Source organism: Dipodomys spectabilis, unplaced genomic scaffold (assembly GCF_019054845.1).
Source record: "Dipodomys spectabilis isolate Male_0828 unplaced genomic scaffold, ASM1905484v1 ptg000163l, whole genome shotgun sequence".
NCBI lineage: Eukaryota > Metazoa > Chordata > Mammalia > Rodentia > Heteromyidae > Dipodomys > Dipodomys spectabilis.
Genome location: NW_024870840.1, coordinates 19,636,819 through 19,657,637, shown reverse-complemented (window position 1 = coordinate 19,657,637; position 20,819 = coordinate 19,636,819). Strand labels below are relative to the sequence as shown.

The following is a 20,819-nucleotide window of genomic DNA, read 5'->3' as shown; positions in this document are numbered from 1 at the left end:
ATGTGAAGTGCCATTTGGGGCCAGAATCCAAATCACTTCTTGCCAGTCAGGCCAACAGCATTAGCTGAAGCAAGCAAGTAGAAATTACTGTTTAACATGCTTTCTCTACTTTGTTGTGTGAAAACTACTCAAATCCTTAGCAACATTCACCTGCAGCCTAGTTTGAGGGCCTGGCCACCTGTTTCCCATGTTATCCTGTAAGATCAGCAACTGTTTTAGCTTCTTCCCAGCAACCAGTCTGTCACAACCACTGAGAAAAGCATTTTGACCTTCCTTTTGGGTAAGCATTTTGCGGGGTCTGACTGGCTCCAAACAAGTGCTCGCTGCTGCTGTGTGCCAGATTCCAGAGGAAGCAGTGAGTGGCTTCGTTTCTGCTCCCGTGGGGCTTTCCCGAGGTTGACACTCAGGAAGACTGACATCTAGCATTGGGTACTTTTGACCTAAGAGGTAAAGAAGGCTTTTTCTACAGAGGGAAGCCTCCAGCCATGGAAAGGCTGGCGCCCCGGGGAGTCTGGTCTCTCCAGGCTGCCTCCTTTGAGTATGCGGTGCCCTTCGAAGGTGAGATCTTCCCTCGCACAGGGGCCGCCTGCCACCCTGGGGAGGCACCTCCTGATCATGGCAGTCACATGCCGTGGGTTTCGATGCCAGCGATCTTCGGCACGCGGCATCACCCCCGAGGCGGACACCGCATCCTCGGCCGCCTCACCTGGCGGCGGTGGTCGAGTTGGCGCTCCCCGGCGCTCACTCAGCACACAGCACCGAGTCTCGGCGGCCAGCGCCGGCTAAGGGATCGGTCCCGGCCCCGGTTCCAGCTCCGCCGACCGGCTGTGCTGAGTCCGGCTCCGGCCGCATAGTTGGGAGAAGACACAAACTGGAATCCTCCCGAGATCCGCTCGTCCCCACGCACGTGGAGAGCCGGCTCTGCCTCAGCCGCTCCCGCCCCGCCGGGGCGCCGGGCTCCCGGGCTCCAGGCCTGCAAACTTCTAGATGCCGTGCGCGCCACCGGCCCAGCGTGCCGCGCGCGCCACGCACGTGATTCCGCCCCCTGCTATTGGCCGGGGGGAGGGGCGGGGAGCCGCGCCGCGCCGCGGGATCCCCACAGGCCTCGCTCACGACAGCCTTCGGTCCGGTCAACCCCGAGGTCTGAGCGACGCCGGGCTGTACTCTGGCTGCGTGAAGGGACCGGCAGCCTGGGCACTGCGCACACGCAGACCGCTGCTTCCGGAAGCGCGCGGTTGCGGCAGGTGTGCGGGGCATCCCTCTCACGTGATCCACTGGAGGGGCGGGGCTCTGCGTGGCACGCCCCCTCCTGGCTCCGGCCCGAGGGTGGGGGCGCGGCCGGGGAGGTTAGTGCCTTCGGCGCGGCCGGCAGCTCCACCTGGGAAGCGGCTCCTGTCCTTCCCCGGGTCGCGATTGCCGTGGCATCCAGGGGGCTGTTCCCCCACGGGAAAGGAGCCCCCGAGGATGAGATGTAGGGGTTCCGAACGCCTGCGCGCCCCAGATGCCGTCCCGAAAAGACAGAGTCGGGGCCGATGAGCTGCCCCGTGCCGGGGTTCCAGCCCTGGTTCTGCCCGCGGAGCTGTGAGGCCCGCGCGCCGCGCCTCCCCCGCGCCGCGCTCCCTCGCACCTCCCGAGGCGCGCGGCGTCCCCCCGGGCCCTCGGCATGGCCGGCGAGACGCGCCTCGCCGCCGCGGCCGCGCTCTGGGCGCCCCTGGGGCTGCTCCTGACGCTGGCCCCGCACCCGGCCCGGGGCGCCCGTCCGCACCGGGACTACTGCGTGCTGGGCGCGGGGCCCGCGGGCCTGCAGATGGCCTCCTTCCTGCAGCGCGCCGGCAGGGACTACGCCGTGTTCGAGCGGGCGCCCGCGCCCGGCAGCTTCTTCACGCGCTACCCGCGGCACCGCAAGCTCATCAGCATCAACAAGCGCTTCACCGGCAAGGCCAACGCCGAGTTCAACCTCCGCCACGACTGGAACTCCCTGCTCAGCCACGACCCCCGGCTGCTCTTCAGACACTACTCGCGGGCCTACTTCCCCGATGCCGGCGACATGGTGCGCTACCTGCGCGACTTCGCCGACCTGCTGGGGCTCCACGTGCTGTACAACACCACCATTGCCCACGTCACCCTGGACAAGGACTCCCGGGCCTGGAATGGCCACTACTTCATCCTGACCGACCAGAAGGGCCAAGCATATCAGTGCAGGTAAAAAAGAATCGGGCCAGGCAAACCCACTGAAGCTGGGCAAGATCCCAAGAAGACACCATTCCATTGGCAGGGAAAGGGAAGGGGGGTGGGGGGACGAGAGAAAAGGGCCACTAAGGCCACTCCACTCCTACTAGAAATTCAGTGCTAAGAGGTTCAACTCAGTCCCCGTTTTCTCAGGTGTCTCAGAAAGTTGAGGCTGCGTAGCTCCAGAAGATACTATCCATTTCTTTCCTCCACGATTTATCTGTCTTTAGTCATATTCGCTCTGCTGCTTTGATATCTAGTACCGGGCATAAGCACCGCTTATGTGCCCACCAAACTCTTCTAGAACACCTCTTGAACTGGTGTTTTCCAAAGTACCTGCTGGGAAATGCTAGATCAGGTAGCCAATGGGCCTTAGACAGTCCAGTGGGACTGACCAGAGCTGGAGGCCCAAGAGATAGCATCTCCAGTGACCAGTGTTGACTTGCTTTGCCTTCAGAGACAGCTTCAGCTTCTATGCACTTCAAACATGTTCAGTCTTCTCAAGGAACCTAAAGGGGAGGTTCCTGATCTCCATTTGGCAGGTGAAGAACCTGAGTTTCAGAGAACTTGAATATGCAGAAGATACTTGGTAGAGATGCTATTTAAGCTTGTGTGTTTCTGGTCATCTTTATGCTACAGCAGACTGCCTCTACCCTCCTGGTCCTTACCCTCAGATCTGGCTCCAGGAAGGTGCTTGGCAAGCCAGGGTTCATCTCCTGTAATGGAGGTACAGCATGGCTTCTTGCCTCTTAGAGCCCATGGCAAAAGGGTCAGGCTGATTTGCACTCCTGGATTTTAGGTGGCTGTGATAGTATGGAGAGCATTCATGTAGACCTGAGCAGGCAAAGGTCAGAAAGGATCTGTGTGTGCCCTTTTATAGGCCAATGGGTTCCACTTAGAAACCACCTTGCGGTCAGCCCAGGATCTCACCAGTGGATTGTAGTCCCTACCAGGCTAAAGAGCAGGCCTTCAGAATCAGACTTCTCTATGCTCAGATCTATGCCCGTTGCTCTGGGACTACTGTGGCTCCTCACATGTAAAGTGGCCATGGAACACCTAATTCAAGGTTGCTTTGGGGCAGTAATTAAGATGACACACAGCCAGACACCTTTGGCTCAGACCTATAATCATAGCTATTCAGGAGGCTGAGACCTAAAGGTCTAGATTTGAAGAAGCTAGCCCAGGCAACAAACTCCATGAGACTCTTAGTTTCAATAAGTCAACAAAATGCCAGAAATAGAATTGTGCTCAAGCACCTTCCTTGACTGAAAAAGCTAAGCAACAGCTCCCAGATCCTGAGTTCAAGCTGCAGCACCAACACACACACACACACACACACACACACATGATGATACACAGACATACTAGCCCAGGGCCTGGAACCCAAGTATTGCTCACAGATTGGTGCACATGGAAAGCAAGTCAGAAAAAGATAGGCATCAGGCTCTCTTTGTATCACTGAGGTGTTTAAAGTTACATAACTTTTTTTTGGTTTAAATGAATCGCCACATTTGGTACAATGTGTGGTGAAATGTGAAGGAAAGTGTATCTACGGGACTGCGCCTTGGGTATACTGGGCAAGGCCAGTAAATAGATGAGTGAAAGGGCTGGGAAGTTGGCTGTGCTAGAGCAATTGCCTTGCATGCATGAGGCCCTGGGTTCAATTCCTCAGCACCACATAAGCAGAAAAAAGCTGGAAGTGGCGCTGTGGCTCAAGTGGTAGAGCACTAGCCTTGAGCTGAATTGCTGAGGGACAGCACCCAGACTAAGAGTTCAGTACCCATGACCAACTCCTCCCCCCTCAAAAAAAATACATGAGTGAAGGAATGAATGAATGAATGGTGTTTTCTTTCCGAAGGGACTTTTACAGCTGAGAGACTGAGCCGTTTTTCCTCTGTGTCCTCCTGCAGTGTCCTCCTGGTAGCCACGGGGTTGTCAGTTCCCAACCAGGTGGACTTCCCTGGCTCTGAACTCGTGGAAGGTTATGAGTCCGTGTCCACAGACCCTGAGGACTTTGTGGGTCAGAACGTGCTGATCCTGGGCCACGGGAACTCCGCCTTCGAGACAGCAGAGAACATCTTGGGTGTCACAAACTTTGTCCACATGCTGAGCCGCTCCCGGGTGCGGCTCTCCTGGGCCACCCACTATGTTGGAGATGTCAGGTATGCTACATCCCTGCTTGTGCGTGCTGTGCCATCAGCTCTGTAGAGTTTGTTTTCTGTTACCCTAAGAAGATGCCTGAGACCAGGTAACTTCAAAAGAAAGCAGGTTTATTAACACACAGTTTCAGAAGCTGAGAAGTCCAGGCAGCATGGCACTGGCTTGAGTAAGCACCCCCTGCCCATATCACTCCATGTCAGATGTCACCACAGTTCTTCCCGGTGACAACAGCGCATGTCAGGGGACTGGTCACATGGCAAGACAGGAAGCTAAAACAAGAGGGGAGCTTAGACACCCTTCTTTCATGGCACCCCTCTAGCTAGAACTAAGGGGTCCCAGAACAGCGATGTGCTTTAATTGCTTCCAAGGGTCATGACCCTGGTGCTCTCCCACTAGATTTCAGTTTTGTTTTGTTTTTTCAGTTTGGGGCATAAACTCAGGGTCTGGGCACTGTCCCTGAGCTTTTTCACTCAAGGCGAGCACTCTACCACTTTGAACCACAGCTCTACTTGCAGTTTTCTGGTGGATAATTAGAGTTAAGAGTCTCACGGACTTTCCTACCCAGGCTAACTTTGAACTGTGATCCTCAGATCTTGGCCTCCTGGGTAGCTAGGATTACAGGCATGAGCCACCGGCACCCGACCTTTTTTTGTGTGTGTGCCACTCCTGGGACTTGAACTCAGAGCCTGGGCATTGTTCCCGAGCTTTTATGCTCAAAGCTAGCACTCTGCCACTTGAGCCATAGCTCTACTTCCAGTTCTCTGGTCGTTAATTGGAGATAAGACTCTGCCTGGACTGACTTTGAACTGTGATCCTCAGCCCTTAGCCTCCTGAGTAACTAGGATTACAGGCATGAGCCACCAGTGCCCAGCATAGGCTGTACCTCTTAAAGATCCATTTCCAGGGGCTGGGAAGGTGGCTCAGTGGTAGAGCGCTTGCCTTGAATGCATGAGGCCCTGGGTTCGATTCCTCAGCACCACATAAGCAAAAAGAAAAAAGCCGGAAGTGGCACTATGGCTCAAGTGGTAGAGCGTTAGCCTTGAGCTGAAGAGCTGAAGGACAGCACCCAGGCCCAGAGTTCAGGCCCCATGACCGGACCCAAAAAAAAAAAAGATCCATTCCCACCCTGGAGACCAGGCTTTCAGCACACTGATGAAGATACCATGTCCAAACCCAAGCCAGCTACGCCTCCTCTAATGCCTTTGTGGGTGTTCCCCGCTGGACTCACCAGCCCTGCTCTGCCCCCCTCTCCCTCTCTTTGCTCTTGGGAACCCAGGGCCATCAATAATGGCCTGCTGGACACCTACCAGCTGAAATCCCTGGACGGGCTTCTCGAGTCAGACCTAACGGACCTGGCCTTTGTGAAGGACCGCCAGGGCAAGTTCCACATCACCCTGAAGTTCTTCCTGGAGGAAGCCAATGCCAGCCAGAGTGCCGACTCCATCACCCTCCCCCAGGACGACAACGACAACTTCGCCATGCGTGTGGCCTATGACCGAGTCATCCGCTGCCTGGGCTGGAAATTTGACTTCTCCATTTTCAACCAGTGAGTCGAGGAGGTGGGGTGGGGGAGCAGGGCTTTCTAGCAAACCCCTTCTGGCCCTCCCTGGGGGACAGGGCAGCCCTTTTAGGTCAACACCCAAAGAAGTGCTGCTGCCCGGCCTTCCTCCCAGGATAGGAATTCCCCATCCACGTCAGGTCCCAGCTGGTCCTGTGCAGCTGAAGTTGCTCTAAGGCTGACTGGCTACCACAGGCTCCAGGGCACCTCAGAGTCTGGGGACACCAAATCCATGAGCTATGGAAGGTTCCTCTCTCATGCTAGGCTGACTTCTGCATCTCTGCTGTGGAAATAATTGTTCCTTTCTCATGTGATTATTGTAAGAACTGATAGAAGAAACTTGGAGGGCTGGGGTGTGGCTGAGGTGGTAGAGGGCCCAGCAGACACAGAACCCCAAGTTCAACCCCTAGAGCTGGGGGGCAGGGGAAGTGCCTGTGGCTCACACCTGTAATCCTAGCTACTCAGGAGACAGATCTGAGGATCAAACTTCAAAGCCAGCCTGGGCAGGAAAGTCCGTGAGATTCTTACTCCCGTTAACCACCAAAAAGCTGGAAGTGGAGCTGTGACTCAAGTGGTAGAGTACCAGCCTTGAGCAAAAAAAGCCAAACAAGAGCATGAGGCTCTTGAGTTCAAGCTCCAGTATTGGCACACACACACACAAAAAAAAAAGAAGAAGAAGAAAGTGCTTGACACATACTTATGCACAATAAAACATTAATTGCTAAAATTATTTGTAACTGTATTTAGCATGTAAGCAATTTTGGTGACACTTGTTTTTGAACTTGGAGTCTCATGCTTGCTAGATGTTCTACCACTTGAGCCATGCATGCTTCCAGCTCCTTATTTCTGTTTTAAAAAGCATGTTTGTGGAGCCGGTCTTTGATATTGTTGCCTAGTTCCATGCAAGCCTGAGGATAAGAATCTTTATCCGGTCTCTTGCATGCTTTGTGGCCAGGGAGGAGGAAGAAGAGCCTCCTTTCCCAGCATGTGACAGCAGGTCCCAGACTTAGTCCACAGCGCAGCCTTGGGTCAAGCTTGAATCCCAGCTCTGTCCCTGACTTTCTGGTCTTTAACCTAAGCCTCAGTTACTTGGCCTATTCAGTAGAGATCAGGTCTCCCCTCTTTCTGGGGTCAGAGATGAGGAGTGTAAAGCATTTATACCATGCCAGGCTTGGACCGAGGGCCTCACCCACAGCACCTGCTCCTCCTAACAGCCTTTCCATCCCAGGTCCCTCAGACTCTCCTCCGGTAGTGAGTTTGGCAAGAAGTACCCATTGATCAGAGCCAGCTACGAGTCCAAAGGAAGCCGAGGTCTCTTTATCCTGGGGACTGCCAGCCACTCGGTGGACTACCGGAAATCTGCCGGGGGCTTCATCCATGGATTCCGATACACAGGTGAGCCCAGCTGAGAGTGATGCTGTCCCCAGGTAGAACCATCAATAGTCATAAATTGCCTCTCTGGAGCAAATGACCAGGATTTTTGGGAGTTTTTTGTTTTTTTATTTGGGGTGGGGGGGTGGGGGCAGTCATGGGGCTTGAACTCTAGGCCTGGGCACTGTCCCTGTGCTCTTCAGCTCAAGGCTAGCACTCTACCACTGGAGCCACAGCTCCACTTCCGGTTTTCTGGTTGTTAATTGGAAATAAGAATCTCACAGACTTGGGCTGGGAAGGTGGCTCAGTGGTAGAGCGCTTGCCTTGCATGCCTGAGGCCCTGGGTTCGATTCCCAGCACCACATAAGCAAAAAGAAAAAAAGCAATAAGTGGTGCTGTGGCTCAAGTGGTAGAGCGCTAGCCTTGAGCTGAAGAGCTGAGGGACAGCGCCCAGGCCCAGAGTTCAGGCCCCACGACCGGACCCAAAAAAAAAAAAAAGAATCTCACAGACTTCTCACAGACTTTGCTGTTTGGGCTGACTTTGAACCATGATCCTCAGATCTCAGCCTCCTAAGTAGCTAGGATTATAGGCGAGAGCTCCAGCAGATGACCAGATTTTCATAGTCTGTGGATAGGTCTAGAAAAGTAGTAGATAGAGGCTGGAGACATAGCTCAAGTGCAAAGCTCTGAGTTCAAATCCCAGTTTAGAAAACAAGGAAAAGAAGGAAGGAGGGAAGAAGGGAAGGAAAGAAGGGAGGGAGGGAAAAAAAGACAGGAAGAAGGAAAGGGGGGGTGAACAGAGTCACAGTTCACACTGTCATCATAGCAGACCCATGGGACAGCTCCTGCAGCTTCTTTAACCTGAGGGACAATGGACTAGAGCCATGTCCCTGTGTAGCTGCATAGCGTATAGCCATAAACAGGACAGGCACTACTTGTTCCTTTATGCACGACTTTTGCTGAGCTTTGCTCTCAAGGCCTGGGCCTCCCCTGCTTGATGAGCAATGACAGCATCTAAGTGCTGCGGCCCTGCCTCCCTCTGGCCATTGCAGTGCGTGCTGTCCACCGGCTCCTGGAGCATCGCCACCATGGTGTGGCCTGGCCATCCACCAAGTACCCCATCACGCAGCTGACCAGCTCCATCATCCGGCGCGTGAACGAGGCTTCTGGGTTGTACCAGATGTTTGGTGTGCTGGCTGACATCATCCTGCTGAACGAGTGAGTAGCTTGTCACCCACCCCCTCACACCCATACACCCTGCACTGCCCTTCTCTCCCTAGTCCTCGGTGCCCAGTAGCCTGGTTCTTCCTTTGCACAAGGCCAGCAGGCGAGGCAGGATCTATCCTGGGGGGTAAAGGTCAGTGAAATCCATAAGCTCTGCAGACAGGACAGTCCAGGTAAACCCTAGGTTTACCTCTTTCTTGCTGTGTGCATCAGTTAAGATGGTTGCCTCTCTGACCACTTCTCCCCTTCTCTCCAGAATGATAGCTTAGCAGTATTGAAGGAAGATGTTGATAGACAGCTTTGGCCCTAAGTAAGTGAGCAGTAGCAAGAGTTCAGTCCTCAGCAGGAAGGACCAGAGGCCCCGCAGGCTGGACCACCCGGTCTCAGGCCTTCCTTTTCCATCAGACAATAAGCAGCCAGTCACAGAGGACACAGTGTGCTTAAGAAGGACTGGATGGGGCTGGGAATGTAGCTTAGTGGTAGAGTGCTTGCCTAGCATGAGTGAAGCCCTGGGTTCTGAGTTCTCAGTGCCACATAAACAGAAAAGGCTGGAAGAAGCTCTGTGGCTCAAGTGGGAGAGCGCTAGCCTTGAGCAAAAGAAGTTCAGGGACAGTGCCCAGGCCTTGAGCTAAGCTCCATCACTGGCCCCCAAAGAAGGACAGGATGCAGGGAAGGCTTGCTGAGGACTGGGGCAGGCTCATCCCAGAACACCCGATCCATGCGCTCAGCCCACCACCTCAATTTACCCATGACACCTGCTCTTTCACAGTGACACCCAACTGTGGGCCAACCCGCCAGCTCTGCCTTCAGCCATGTCTAGATCTACCAGCTCTCGCCAGGCCCCTCTGGGTCCATATCCTGGCACCTCCCACCGCATCTGTGTGTTCCTCAGCACAGCCGCCCAAGTGGCCTCTTTAGAGGGCAGTCACATGCTGTCGCGTCTGCCCTTCTCTGCAGGACCCAGGGCTCCCTTCCCAGCCCATGAAGCCAAGGTCTCCCCAGGTGACTCTCCCTGACCTGGCACCCTTCCTCACCCAGTGATCCCCACTGCAGCCTCCCTCCCTTAACACAGCAGGTGTCTGCCCTCCCCGGGTCCCCTGAGCCTCGTGCTGCTTCCCCCCAAGAGGCCCCTCCAGGCTGCACAGAGCTTTCTGGAATCTGTCCTATGTGTGAGAGTAAGCGCAGATGTCAAACCCAAACCATGTAGAGCCAACTTGCCAGCTCCTGAAGCTGCTTGGTTGACCCTGTGGGAGAACTAAATGCTCCCCAATCTTGCTCCTCTCCCCTCAGCCCTGCACCTCTCCCCTCCGCCCTGCACCTCTCCCCTCAGCCCTGCTCCCCTCCCTTCCACCCTGCACCTCTCCCCTCAGCCCTGCTCCTCTCCCCTCAGCCCTGCTCCCCTCCCCTCCGCCCTGCTCCTCTCCCCTCAGCCCTGCTCCCCTCCCCTCCGCCCTGCTCCTCTCCCCTCAGCCCTGCTCCTCTCCCCTCCACCCTGCACCTCTCCCCTCCGCCCTGCTCCTCTCCCCTCAGCCCTGCACCTCTCCCCTCAGCCCTGCACCTCTCCCCTCAGCCCTGCTCCTCTCCCCTCCACCCTGCACCTCTCCCCTCAGCCCTGCTCCTCTCCCCTCAGCCCTGCTCCTCTCCCCTCAGCCCTGCTCCTCTCCCCTCAGCCCTGCTCCTCTCCCCTCCACCCTGCACCTCTCCCCTCAGCCCTGCTCCTCTCCCCTCAGCCCTGCTCCCCTCCCCTCCGCCCTGCTCCCCTCCCCTCAGCCCTGCACCTCTCCCCTCAGCCCTGCTCCTCTCCCTTCAGCCCTGCTCCTCCTCCCTCAGCCCTGCTCCTCTCCCCTCAGCCCTGCTCCCCTTCCCTCAGCCCTGCTCCTCTCCCCTCAGCCCTGCTCCTCTCCCCTCAGCCCTGCTCCCCTCCCCTCAGCCCTGCTCCTCTCCCCTCAGCCCTGCTCCTCTCCCCTCAGCCCTGCTCCCCTCCCCTCCGCCCTGCACCTCTCCTCTCAGCCCTGCTCCTCTCCCCTCAGCCCTGCACCTCTCCCCTCAGCCCTGCTCCTCTCCCCTCAGCCCTGCTCCTCTCCCCTCAGCCCTGCTCCTCTCCCCTCAGCCCTGCACCTCTCCCCTCAGCCCTGCACCTCTCCCCTCAGCCCTGCTCCTCTCCCCTCAGCCCTGCTCCTCTCCCCTCAGCCCTGCTCCTCTCCCCTCAGCCCTGCACCTCTCCCCTCAGCCCTGCTCCTCCTCCCTCAGCCCTGCTCCTCTCCCCTCAGCCCTGCTCCTCTCCCCTCAGCCCTGCTCCTCTCCCCTCAGCCCTGCACCTCTCCCCTCAGCCCTGCTCCTCCTCCCTCAGCCCTGCTCCTCTCCCCTCAGCCCTGCTCCTCTCCCCTCAGCCCTGCACCTCTCCCCTCAGCCCTGCTCCTCTCCCCTCAGCCCTGCTCCTCTCCCCTTAGCCCTGCACCTCTCCCTTCAGCCCTGCTCCTCCTCCCTCAGCCCTGCTCCACTCCCCTCAGCCCTGTTCTTCTCCCCTCAGCCCTGCTCCTCTCCCCTCAGCCCTGCTCCCCTCCCCTCAGCTCTGCACCTCTCCCCTCAGCCCTGCTCCTCCCCCCTCAGCCCTGCTCCTCTCCCCTCCGCCCTGCACCTCTCCCCTCAGCCCTGCTCCTCCCCCCTCAGCCCTGCTCCCCTCCCCTCCGCCCTGCACCTCTCCCCTCAGCCCTGCTCCTCCTCCCTCAGCCCTGCTCCTCTCCCCTCAGCCCTGCTCCTCTCCCCTCAGCCCTGCACCTCTCCCCTCAGCCCTGCTCCTCTCCCCTCAGCCCTGCTCCTCTCCCCTTAGCCCTGCACCTCTCCCTTCAGCCCTGCTCCTCCTCCCTCAGCCCTGCTCCACTCCCCTCAGCCCTGTTCTTCTCCCCTCAGCCCTGCACCTCTCCCCTCAGCCCTGCTCCCCTCCCCTCAGCTCTGCACCTCTCCCCTCAGCCCTGCTCCTCCCCCCTCAGCCCTGCTCCTCTCCCCTCCGCCCTGCACCTCTCCCCTCAGCCCTGCTCCTCCCCCCTCAGCCCTGCTCCCCTCCCCTCCGCCCTGCACCTCTCCCCTCAGTCCTGTACCTCTCCCCTCAGCCCTGTTCTTCTCCCCTCAGCCCTGCTCCTCTCCCCTCAGCCCTGCTTCTCCCCCCTCAGCCCTGCACCTCTCCCCTCAGTCCTGTACCTCTCTCCTCAGCCCTGCTCCCCTTCCCTCCGCCCTGCACCTTTCCCCTCCACCCTGTACCTCTCCCCTCCACCCTGTACCTCTCCCCTCCACCCTGCACCTCTCCCCTCAGCCCTGCTCCTCTCCCCTCTGCCCTTCTCCCCTCCCCTCAGCCCTGCACCTCTCCCATCTGCCTTGCACCTCTGCCCTGCTCCTCTTTTCCCGCCTGCCCCCCCACTCAGCCCCATGCCCTTCCCACAGGAACGCCACAGCATTTGAGTACCTGGAGGAGTTCCCTGTGCAGATGCTAGCCCAGCTGGAGACCCTCACAGGGAGGAAGGCACAGCATGGGCTCTTCGTCATCAATATGGAGTATGGCAAAAACTTCTCTGGGCCCGATAAGGATGTCTTCTTCTATGACCGATCCGTGGGGCACACAGAGGACGCCTGGCAGTCTAACTTCCTCCACCCGGTCCTCTATTACTACAGACACCTCCCCACTGGTGAGTGGCCCAGCCTCCCCCAGCACAGCCTCTTGGAGGTGGCATTCTGGGGCCCCACCATCAAACCTCACAGAACCCTTTCAGCTGACAGAAGGGGGAACCCAGGAGACTCTTCCCAGAGATCAGATAGAGACAGAAGGTCTGAGAAGGCTCTGCGATACGCCCTGATTCTTGCCTGAACTATAATCTGCATAGACAGCCCTGACACTCTTGAATTCCAAGTTCCATGTGGTAAGAGGAATGCTCTATGTCCCAAGGAGGCTGAGAACAGGGCCAGGGGGCTGCAGATGCAGTATTTTAGGAAGAGTAGGGCAAGGAACTCGTCCAGCTAGCACAGTACAGGAAAGAGGCAAAATTTCCAGCCTATCCTTTCAGTGCTGTGTGATGTTGGGCTGTTACCCTCTCTGAGCCTCACCTTCTGGAGATCACAATATCCATTTCCGATAGCCTTGGTAAAGGAAAATCTAACAACTCAGGTCCAGTTGCTCCCAATAAGTGCACAGCCTGGGAACGGGACTTGCACTTCAAAGCTGTGAGGGCACAGGCAGAGGAGGTGGGTCCTGAGAGGGGATGTTCTCCAGGGAAGAGGTGGTCTCAGCTGGCAGAAAGGACAGAGATCCAGGTCTGCATTCAGCGAAGAAGCTGGCCACCCCCTACAGTCTGGTTCCCAGTACAGAGATGGTCAGGCGTGGATGCACGCGTCCTCAGCCTAGGTACCAGTCAGGCTCTCACGCTCCTTGGCAGCTTAAAGCAGCCACAGGGACCTTGATTAGAAAATCACCACAACCACTGGACTCAGCACTGGCTCTGAAACCACAAGCCACAGGGCCGGTTCCTCTTCCTCATGTCAGCACTGGCTAATACGTGGAGTCCGCAGGCTGACCACAGACAGCCCCGGCCAATGTGCATCAGGACCAGGGCAGCAGAGGGGAGACGCCAGCCAGAGCTGAACACACAGCACTGCCTTGCGGCACGGGCCACGGCCTGCTGTCACCAAGCTCTCCCTCTCCCACAGAGCAGGACGTGCGCTTCCGCCCGGCGCACTGGCCCCTGCCCCGGCCAGCAGCCATCCACCACGTCGTGGAGGACTTCCTCACTGACTGGACAGCGCCGGTTGGGCACATCCTCCCCCTAAGACGCTTCCTGGAAAACTGTCTGAACACCGATTTACGGAGCTTCTATGCAGGTAACGTGACTTCCCAAAAAGGCAGGCGACTGGGCCAGAGGCCCCAGGACAGGCAGAGAGAACCACAGAATCTAACTGTGGAAATCCAAACCCCCAGGCTCCTAGATCTAACCGCCATAGGCTAGATGCTCATTAGAATCCCTCCCAGTGCAGCACACCTAAAAAGACCATTTTTTTTTCTTCAAACAAATGGCAAGAAAAATGAGGGAACCCCCGCAGAGCAGTGCTGGGCCTGGCTGCTGATCATCAGCCCAGGGCCTGCATCTGCACTGACTACACCTTGAGATGGGCAGGTGGGGTGGAGCGGGATGGAAGGTCTGTTTAGAGATCCTCAAATAAATTTGGCTCTCAGTGGGTCAATCAAGGCAAAAAGAGAAGAAGGGGGAGGGGGAAGGGGAAGGAAAAGGAGGAGGAGGAAATGCTTTGTACCCTGGGTACAATGAGGGAAGTGGGGAATCTCTTAAACACCCCTCCTTCCCTTAGTAAAGTTAGAGGTTAACCTCATGCCATCATTGAGGTTCAGAAATCACAGAAGCATATGCAAACCTTCCCCTGGGAGATATGATTTAAAACTACTAGCCTTCCCAGAATTCCCACAGATGAAATTTGATCAAAATCATTGAAAACATGACAGAGAAACCACTGTGAGGGGGTTTTAGCAGAACCAGAGACTATAGGATCAAACCCACAAAGACTGAAGGTACTAGGAAGGCTAGATAGAAAATACAACAAGGGGGGCTGGGAAGTTGGCTTAGTGGCAGAGTGCTTGCCTTGCATGCATGAGGCCCTGGGTGCAATTCCTCAGTACCACATAAGCAGAAAAAAGCCAGAAGTGGAGCTGTGGCTCAAGTGATAGGGCACTGGCCTTGAACTAAAGAGCTGAGGGACAGTGCCTAGACCCAGAGTTCAGCCCCCACCACCGAACAAAAGAAAAGAAAATACAACAAGGGGGCTGGGAAGGTGGCTCAGTGGTAGAGTGCTTGCCTTGCATGTATGAGGCCCTGGGTTGGGTTCCTTAGCACCACATTAAGCAGAAAAGGTCAGAAGTGGCGCTGTGGCTCAAGTGGCAGAGCACTAGCCTTGAGCTGAAGAGCTCAGAGACAGTGCCCAGGCCCAGAGTTCAGCCCCCACCACCGACAAAAGAAAAATAAGAAATAAAACACAACAAGGTATGTTTAATGTATCTGGAGAAATTTTTTTTCTGGTCCTTTTGCTTGAATTCTGGGCAATGTCCCTGGGCAATTTTGCTCAAGGCTAGCACTCTACCACTTGAACCACAGCACCCCTTCCAACTTTTTTTATGATTAATTGGAGCCAAGAGCCTCATTGGTGGGGGAGGGAAGGGGAAGGGGAAACAGGAGGAGGCTACAATGCTTGATAAAAAATGTACTCATTACCTTGCCCATGTAATTGTAACCCCTCTGGATGGTATTTTAAAAAAAAAAAAAAAAGTCTCATAGGCTTTCTTGTCTGAGCTGGCTTTGAACCGTGATCCTCAGATCTCAACCTCCTAAGTAGCTAGGATTATAGGCATGAGCCACCAGCACGCAGCCTAGAAAAAAAAAATTTAATGATTATTGACAGTATATTGAAGGAAGAAAAATGTATTTACATTTTGGCTGGGTGTGTAGCTCAGTGGCAGAGCACTTGCCTAGCACACACAAGGCCCAGGGTTCCATCCTGAGTATTGCAAACAATTAAAAAAAAAACCTCGCTGAGTAGAGTGCTGATGGCTCACAGCTCAGGAGGCTGAGATCTAAGGAGGATCACGGTTCAAAGAAGGCTGGGAAGCAAAGTCTGTGGACACTTATCTCACTAAAACTACCAAAAAAACTGGGAATGAAGCTGTAGCTCAAGTGGTAGAACACTAGCCTTGAGCACAAAAGCTCAAGAACAGCTCCCAGACCCAAAGTTAAAGCGCCAGGACCAACAAAAAATAAATTCAAAAATTCTGACGGCCAAACCTAAAGAGGAACTGAGAAGTAAAAAGATCGGAGCGGGGAGGGGGGATGTTAATGCCAAAAATAAGTAAATAAAAGACCCAAAAAGTAATTGATAAAAAGCTAAATTTTTGTCTTTTGGTCCCTTAAATGTCTACAATATCCATTCCTTTTCTCTATGGAGAAAGCATCTGCTAATCACCTGCTATGTGGTATGTTGGGCACTGATCATGTTGAGTTAGAGACCAACTCTGGCCTAGTCAGAGAGCAAGTGTCCTGGGCTCCTCAAGTCTGCTTTGAAACAATGCTGTGTCCATTATGGGAGATGGTTTGAAGGTATAGCGTACAGTGACCTATCTACACAAGCTAAGCTGTCCACCTTGCTCAGACACTGAATGGTCTGTGAAGGGATGTTATAGAGTTACAGGTAAACCGTCAGCTCCAAAATGCCCACCTCAGGGTTTGAGGAGGCCACAGTGCCAGTGTGGGCACATTCCCATCCAAGGTGCCTCCTGTCGCGCAAACCACGGGGTGTGGCTGGCCCAGCTGGGAAGAGCCCTCTTAGCAGAAGGCCGGCCGGCAGGGCAGCGAAACAGCCCCCTTGAATTGCTACTTTCCTCCTGCACATCTGCTGTCTTCTCTGTTCTGCCAGAGCCCCTGTAGTGGGAGTGAGATAAGCAGGAATGGGTATTTGGGGTAGCCCTTCCCAGGTTATTAGTCCCTGGAATCCTCACAACATCCTTCTGTCTATGCCCTGTGTGTGGATTTGTGTGCTGGTTTGAACTTAGGGCCTTTGCACTGTTCCTGAACTTTTTTTTTTTTTGGGGGGGGGGGTCCAGTTGTGGGGCCTGAACTCTGGGCTTGGGCACTGTCCCTCAGCTTTTCAGCTCAAGGCTAGCACTCTACCACTTGAGCCACAGCGCCACTTCCGGCTTTTTTCTTTTTGCTCATGAGGTGCTGAGGAATCGAACCCAGGGCCTCATGCATGCAAGGCAAGCGCTCTACCACTGAGCCACCTTCCCAGCCCTTCCTGAACTTTTTTTTTTTTTTTTTTTGTCGGTCGTGGGGCTTGAACTCTGGGCCTGGGTGCTGTCCCTCAGCTCTTCAGCTCAAGGCGAGCGCTCTACCACTTGAGCTACAGCGCCACTTCCGGTTTTCTGGTGGTTTATTGGAGATAGGAGTCTCACGGTCTCTCCTGCCCGGGCTGGCTTTGAACCGCGATCCTCAGATCTCAGCCTCCTGAGTTGCTAGGATTACAGGCGTGAGCCACCAGCGCCCGGCCCCTGAACTTTTTTTAAGGCTAGCACTCTACCACTTGAGCCACAGCTCCACTTCCAGCTTTTTCAGTAGTTAACTGGAGTTAAGAGTCTCACTGGGGCTGGGAATGTGGCTTAGTGGCAGAGTGCTTGCCTACCATGCATGAAGCCCTGAATTCTATTCCTTAGTACCACATAAACAGAAAAGGCCAGAAGTAGCACTGTAGCTCAAGAGGTAGACTGCTAGCCTTAAGCAAAAGAACTAAAGGACAGCGCCCAGGCCGAGTTTAAGCCCTGGGACTGGGAGGGGGGGGAAAAAAAGTCTCACTCCTGACTTGTGATCCTCAGATCTCAGCCTCCCGAGTAGCTAAGATTATAGGTATGAGCCACCGTGCTATACCCTTTTTTTCTTCCTTTCTTTTTTTTTTCTTTTACATCAGATAAAGGAGCTTGGGGGGGGGGGGGCTGGGAAGGTGGCTCAGTGGTAGAGCGCTTGCCTTGCATGCATGAGGCCCTGGGTTCGATTCCTCAGCACCACATAAGCAGAAAAAAAAAAGCCAGAAGTGGCGCTGTGGTTCAAGTGGTAGAGTGCTAGCCTTGAGCTGAAGAGCTGAGGGACAGTGCCCAGGCCCAGAGTTCAGGCCCCAGGACTGGACCCAAAAAAAAAAAAGGAACTTGGGGAGGTGAAAAGGTTTTCCTAAACCAGGCACAGGTGGCTCATGCCTGTAATCCTAGCTACTCTGGAGGCTGAGGTCTGAGGACTGAAGTTCAAAACTAGTCTGGACAAGAAAGTCTGTAAGACTCAGGCTGGAATGCAGCTCAGTGGCAAAGTGCTTGCCTAGCAAGTGCAACATCCTGGGTTCGATCCCCAGTACCAAAAAAGAAAAGACAAAAAAAAAAAAAAAATACAGTTAAAAAAAAACCAAACAGAAAGTCTGTAAGATTCTTTTTTTCCCTCCCATCCTGGGGCTTGAATTCAGATCCTGGGCGCTGTCCTCGAGCTCCTTTTTACTCAAGATTAGTGCTCTATCATTTGAGCTACAGCACCAATTCTGACTTTTTCTTAAGTTTATTGGAGATAAGAGTCTCACAGACTTCCTTGCCTGGGCTGGCTTTAAACCACAATCTCAAGCCTCCTGAGTAGCTAGGATTACAGGTGTGAGCCACTGGTACCAGCTCCATGAGACTTATCTCCACTATACTACCAAAACAAGTCAGAAGTTGGAACTGTAGTTCAAGTGGTCAAGTGGTAGTCTTGAGTTTAGTAGTCTTGCTAGTTTTGAGTAAAAAAAGCTCAGGGATAGCACCCAGACCCTGAGTTCAAGCCCCAAGGCTCCCACAAAGTTGCTAAAGGATTCTGGCCAGGTTTTGGTATACTGCCTTCCCATCTTGTCTCTAACTTCCTCAACAAGACTGAGCCCAAGCTTGGCTTAGTGGAACATTCCTGTAACTACCAGCTCTCAGGAGACAGAAGCAGGATTGTGAGTCTGAGGCCAGCCTGGGCAACATGGGGAGTTAGTTGGAGGCAAACCTGGGCTATATAAAGAGATCCTGACTTCAAACAAAAGACCTGAGGGCTGGGAAGGTGGCTCAGTGGTAGAGTGCTTGCCTTGCATGCATGAGGCCCTGGGTTCCATTCCTCAGCACCACATAAGGAGAAAAAAGCCGTAAGTGGTGCTGTGGCTCACATGGTAGAGCGCTAGCCTTGAGCTGAAGAGCTGAGGGACAGTGTCCAGACCCAGAGTTCAGGCCCCACGATCGGACCAAAAAAAAAAGAAAAAGACATGAGTCTAGGACTAAAGCTTATATGCAGCCCTTGGCTTGGGGTCACTCATGTCAGGAAATAATAGACCCCATGATTACAACACGTTGCTGTCAGAGCACCTTTTCTTTATTTCTTCTACAAATTCTATTTCTTCTATAAATGCAATCCCTCTACAGCCCAGCAGGCACCATGTCTGTAACTTACATAGTATTACATACTGCAGAAAACCCAACCTGGGTTTCTTTTCCATGTCTTCAGTTTCACAGACACAGATGCATCTTTCCATAGAGGCTTCTTCTTTCCTTACTGAGTCTAGACCTGACCCCTTTTCAGTTTGAGGAGTCACTTTATGATGGCTTTGGCATGTCCAAGTTGCCCACATCACTGCTCCCAGGCAGAGTTCCCCAGCACAAGCACAGGGTAACAAAGAGCTTGGCTGAGTCATAACCAGTGGCCAGGTAGCCTGTGGGTAGGCTTGCTGGTGAAGGGCTGAGCCATACATAATCCTGGGCGTGTGTAGCAGGAAGGTGCCAATACCATCTCCCCATCAGAATAGCCCACAGTGTGAAACTTACACCTGCTTCATTTGGGGAGCTTCTCCTTTCATATTTTCAGACAATGGGCAATTGTAGATCGCTGAAGCCACGGAAACCAAACTGGATCCAGTGGTGATCACTGGCTAAAAGGCTTACTCCTGCCCTCCCCAAGCCATCGTCCAGCCCCAGCAGGAACTACTTGTAGCCCTTAGGGGTCTCAGCCTCTTCATTACTGATCGGATCTGTCCTGAAGGATTTATGCGTTTTATCTTTTTTTCTTTTCCTGCACTTCTCCCTCTTCTCCAAGCCTGATTCCTCCTCTTTTGCCTTTGTGTAGAATCCTGTTTCCTGTTCAGCCTAACGCGCCAGAAGCTGCCCCCCTTCTGCCAGCTCCGGTATCTGAGCATGCAGGGGCTGGCAAGCACCGAAAGCCTCCGGCAGCACGGTGTGGACAGCAGGCTCCTGCGGGACTATGCCGCCATGGGCCAGCATCCGGAGGGCAGCAGCCAACCGCCTGGCAGCCGTGGGCCCAACAGTCACCCCCTGGTTCCAGGGCCTCTGGTCCAGTCCCTTGACAGCAACAAGGAGGAACTCTGACTGTCCCCTCCGGGCGTGGCAGCCTCGAGTCCACCCACCACAGGTGGGACCCGAGACCACTCAGCTCCCCACTGGGACTGCACCAGAGCTAAATGGCAGGGCACGTAAGGCTGGGGTGTGGCCATGCACCAGTCCCTTTTGTCCTCATTGGGGGGGAGGGGCAGCAGAAGGGCGTGCTCTGCCAGGTATGAGCTGCCTTTCATAGCTGGCTGGACAGGTCGGTCACTGAGCACCAGGCTGCCTCGTTCTGTCCCCTCCCAGATCCACCCGCTCCTTTCTCCCTAGTCTGCTTTCAGATGGGCCTGGACCCTGCTGTGGAGTAGCTGAAACCTACCATCATCCTCACAGGGTTTGCAGCAACAGAGGTTCAGTCCCCATCGTGTGACTCACACGAGAGACGGGCCCTGGGACTCACTGCCCAGACCCTCCCTAGGTGCTCCACCTGCACACTCCACTCCCCCCTCCACCTCGCCCCCTCGGTCTGGCCACCAACCCTGCGGGCCTGGCTTATAATCCCAGCCTGGAGGGCTGACCTTGATGGTGGAGTGGAGACCAGAATCCTTGGGCCTGGCCACCTGACCTAAGTCCTCCCTAAAGTACACCTTGTTTAGAGAAACTGCTGAGGTGTGTAATGGCTGGGGAATTCAGTTTCTGCCTCTATCACCTGGAGCCTCCACTCTCCCCTCAGGATGTGACTATTTGTGCCTAGGCCCTGGGGAAGTATTATAATTGACAGAAGTGACAAGGTTTCTTGACAGCCCCAATGCTCACTTCCCCCAGGGAGCGTGCACCTCCAATTCATGGATGCACTCAATTCCAGGGACACTGGCTTTCAGGACTGGAAGCCCCTTCTTAGGATATCCCCTTCCCTCTGGCTAGGTCCGCGTCCCCTGACCACGAGCCTGACTCTTCACCTCCCCGTGCTATCCCTCCCCTCCAGTAGCTCACTCTGTCTTTTCCAAAGTTATGTGTGCATGCACACACACGCACTGCTCCTGGGGTTTGAAATTAGGGCTTCAGTGCCATCCCTGATCTCTTTTGCTCAAAGTTAGTGCTCTACCACTTGAGCCACAGCTCCACTTCTGGCTTTTTGGTTAATTGGAGATAAGAGACACAGATTTTCTTGCCAAAGCTGGCTTTGAATCATGATCCTTAGCTCAGTCTCAGCCTCCTGAGGATGACAGGCAAGAACCATTGGCACCTGACTTTGAAGCATTTTAATGAATCTTAATTAGGTCTGTGCCACAATATTGAATCCTGTTCCGCACGCATCACCCACTAGTTTCAAGGCTGGCGCAGCCACTTGTTCCAATTAAA

At 54.8% G+C, this 20,819-nt stretch overlaps 1 protein-coding gene across 1 annotated transcript; it reads left to right on the top strand.

Moving 5' to 3' along the window:
* Nucleotides 1-1,663: 1,663 nt before the first annotated feature.
* On the top strand, nucleotides 1,664-20,529 carry Foxred2 (FAD dependent oxidoreductase domain containing 2). The gene is made up of 8 exons (XM_042693045.1): nucleotides 1,664-2,202; nucleotides 4,140-4,391; nucleotides 5,666-5,935; nucleotides 7,176-7,342; nucleotides 8,371-8,536; nucleotides 11,981-12,222; nucleotides 13,238-13,408; nucleotides 19,243-20,529. Exons 1-8 carry the CDS (start codon nucleotides 1,664-1,666, stop codon nucleotides 19,500-19,502), a joined length of 2,067 nt encoding a protein of 688 aa, XP_042548979.1. The 3' UTR covers nucleotides 19,503-20,529.
* Nucleotides 20,530-20,819: the final 290 nt, after the last annotated feature.

What these genes read in the sequence shown, in the direction of transcription:
- Foxred2 (XM_042693045.1), top strand. Translation starts at nt 1,664, where the DNA reads ATGGCCGGCGAGACGCGCCTCGCCGCCGCGGCCGCGCTCTGGGCGCCC. An exon ending in GGCCAAGCATATCAGTGCAG is followed by an intron (nt 2,203 to 4,139) that starts GTAAAAAAGAAT and finishes GTCCTCCTGCAG; the next exon opens with TGTCCTCCTGGTAGCCACGG. An exon ending in GACATCATCCTGCTGAACGA is followed by an intron (nt 8,537 to 11,980) that starts GTGAGTAGCTTG and finishes CCCTTCCCACAG; the next exon opens with GAACGCCACAGCATTTGAGT.